The sequence below is a fragment of the Aotus nancymaae genome, unplaced genomic scaffold (assembly GCF_030222135.1).
Source record: "Aotus nancymaae isolate 86718 unplaced genomic scaffold, 86718_ANA_hifiasm-v0.15.2.pri h1tg000081l, whole genome shotgun sequence".
NCBI lineage: Eukaryota > Metazoa > Chordata > Mammalia > Primates > Aotidae > Aotus > Aotus nancymaae.
Window position 1 is genome coordinate 964707 of NW_026988496.1, and position 3430 is coordinate 968136.

General features: G+C 46.2%; 1 protein-coding gene across 1 annotated transcript; it reads right to left on the bottom strand.

The window, feature by feature from the left end:
* Window positions 1-1725: 1725 nt before the first annotated feature.
* On the bottom strand, window positions 1726-2214 carry LOC105705667 (peptidyl-prolyl cis-trans isomerase A-like). The gene has a single exon (XM_064368997.1). It carries the CDS (start codon window positions 2212-2214, stop codon window positions 1726-1728), a length of 489 nt encoding a protein of 162 aa, XP_064225067.1.
* Between the last annotated feature and the right edge of the window lie 1216 nt (window positions 2215-3430).

Sequence of the window (3430 nt, forward strand, 5' to 3'; positions counted from 1 at the left end):
TCTCTGTCTGGAACACTGTTCCTTCCTTTCTTTGCCTAATTAACTCCTATTTATCCTTCATATTTTGCCTCAGATATCATTTCCTCAAAGATGCTTTCTTTGACCTCTCTGGCTAGGTCAAAACCCCTATTCTAGGCTCTCCTAGCATGTATACATTTGTCTGTGTGATTACTTGGGTAATATCTGCCTCCTCCACTGGACTGTGAACTCCATGAGGGCAGAGACTAGATATGGTTTTGTAGATTATTTTACCTCCTGTTCCTAGCACATATTATGTCCTCAGTAATTACACAGTGAATGCATGCCTGCATGCATGATTGAGTGACTCCACAGAAGAGAGAGTACAGAACTCTGGAGTGAGACCACCTGAGTTTGAATTCCAGCTCTGTCACTAGCTGTGTGGCCTTGGTCAAGTTACTTATCTGTCTGTGCCTCAGTTTCTGCATCTGGAAGACTGGAATAATAAAACCAGTTGTTGTAAGAATTAAATAAGTAAATATTTCCAAGGCACTTAAACTGTGCTGGGCACAAGATAATGTGTATACATGTATAAGGTGTTCATGAATATAAACAAATAATCACATTCTCCCATCTCTCTGTCTCCTGTCCTATTGGCAAGCAAAAACACATTAATTTTCCAGCAGGTTCCAATGCTCCAGATCTCAAGGCTGACTGCAGAAGGCCCTCAACTGCAGCTTCCTGGCCAGAGAGGTCGTTGGAGTCCAAAGACGTGACCTGACTCCTCCCTCTCCTTCACCGCCTATCTGAAATCCATCGAGAAGTACTGTCAACTCTACCTGAAACGTGAACCTTGAATTTATCTCCCCTGGTTCTACCACTCTGGACTAAGCCATTGTGATATCCTCATCACCCCCACTGTGATATGCCACTTCCACTCTTGGTCCTTTACAATTTGTGGCCAGAGTGAGCCCAAGAGAATGCCAACTGGATCACATCACTCCCCTGCTCAAAGCCCTCCCATGACTCTTCTTCACTGAGAATGAAGTCTAAACTCCTCCCCATGGCTCACAGGCACTTCACAAGACAACTCCCACCTTCCTCCTCAGTCTCATCTTTCAGCCTGCACCAGCCACTCAACCACTCTCAGTGATTTATCATAGCATGTTGCTCTCACGTAATTCTGGCCCTTTGCAGTGCTATGCCCTCTGCCTCAATTGCTTATTGGCCACCTCCTTCACCGGGCTGACTCATACTCTTTCTCTAGATTCATACAGGTCATCACTTTTTCTGGAAGGCTTTTGCTGACTCCCCGCCTCCTGCTCCTGTCTGTGGTGGGTTCCCCTTCTCTGTGCTCCCACAGCACTAGGTTCTTCCCTATCAGAAGAGGTACTACCCTGTCCCATCACTGCTTGCTTGTCTGTCACACTCACCCTCACTCAACCCATGGTTGCAAGTTGCTGAAGACAACGGCCTGATATTCACAACTGCACAGCCAGTACACAGCATGAGGCTTGCCTTGGAGTAGGAGGCTTAATACATTTTTTTTTTGTTATATAGTTTTTACTTCACAATCATAAACTTAACCCAGATCTGCAATCCAGCTAGGCATGGAAGGGAACAAGAAGAACATGGAACCCAAAAGGAACTGCAGCGACAGCACAAATATTCTAGGATACTGCGAGCAAATGGGGTGGAGGGCACTCTCCTGAGCTACAGAAGGAATGGTCTGGTGGTTAAGATAAAACACAAGTCAAACTTTAAGAGTTATCCACAATCAGCAATGGTGATCTTCCTGCTGGTCTTGCCATTCCTGGACCCAAAGCACTCCATGGCCTCCACAATATTCACGCCTTCTTTCACCTTGCCAGAGACCACATGCTTGCCATCCAACCACTCAGTCTTGGCAGTGCAGATGGAAAACTGGGAACAATTTGTGTCTGGTCCAGTATTTGCCATGGACAAGATACCAGGACCTGTATGCTTTAGGATGAAGTTCTCACCATCAAATTTCTCCCCGTAGATGGACTTGCCACCAGTGCAGTGATGTTGTGTGAAGTCACCACCCTGACATGTAAACCCTGGAATAATTCTGTAAAAGCAGGAACCCTTATAACCAAATCTTTTCTCTCCAGTGCTCAGAGCATGAAAGTTTTCTGCTGTCTTTGGAAACTTGTCTGCAAACAGGTCGAAGGAGACACAGTTCAACGGTTCGCCGTCGACGGCAATGTCAAAGAACATGGTGGGACTGACCATGGCTGATAGTACAGGGCTCCTGGCGGCGGTGGCGGCATCTGCAAAGCCCATTTTTATTGAGCAAATCCTGACTTCATTATTCCCCGGATAAGTGACTCTGGGTAAGTCCCCTCTGAGCTTGCTTCCCCAAATATAAAGTGGGGGGATAATGCTGTGAGGGTTAAATAAGATGACGTGTAAAGCACACAGCCATCAGTAAGGGCTCAATAAATGGTAGCTATTGCTGGGTAGCAACCAGTCAGGAAAAAAGAGAAAAACAAGTCTCTCCTCTCTGCTATCCCATATACACACCCATCCTGCTTCCCTCCTGTCTTCAGGCTCTTGAATAAAGCTGGAAAACCTGAACCAGCAAAAATAATCTCCTTCAGTAAACTCTTCTGTATCAACAACACACCCTTGGCTCAGCCTCCAGCAGACCAGCCCCAAGTCGGAGGTCTGGTTTTTCTTTTCACCCCATCCAGATATTTACAGTGTAAACCTTGGATGATAAACGGCAGGGGTTGTGGTGGGGTGGGGGGCGGGTGCAGGAGCACAGCCAGTGCCAAGAAACCTCAGGAAGGAACTCACACTGGGTCTCCACACAGTAACGCACACTTGTTCTGGAATGGAAGTGTAGTCTTCCTTCAGAATGCTTTGTCAGCTGCAAGAGAGAAGAAAGGGGTCTTCTCAGCAGTGAGGCAGAGTAAGGTGGGCCCACAGAGGCTGAGTCTCTCTTTCCACACTCGGAACGTAGCCTGCTAAAGACCCAAGTTCAAGTTCAAGCTCTATTTTAACCTTTCTGCCTTCATGGCAAAAGAAGGAATATTATTGGATGCCTCAACTCCCACTTTTTAAACTTCAGCTCCCACTTTTTAAACTTGACCCCCCAAATACCTCAGAGTTGGCAAGGTATATAGAAAAGAGCTAGAGCTGGAAGTAAGCAGAGTACATCTGAGGAACAGTAAAGACCTAGATGGGTCCTAGGAGGGAAACGAGAGATATGGGCAGATAGTATTAGGCTGAAGCCATAGTCCAAGGGCTAAAAATTGGTCATTCAGGAGTCTGGCCATGATCTGATACTCAGTGGAAAATCAATCCCAGAGAAATTCATGGTGAAAGTTGTGCTTAAGGAAGATTAATTTGGATAGTGAAGTACAGACTGAGGCTGTGGTATTCAGATGGGTGATGACACTCGGAAGGAGCACAGTGCAAGAGATATTCTGAGATGTGCATGGTA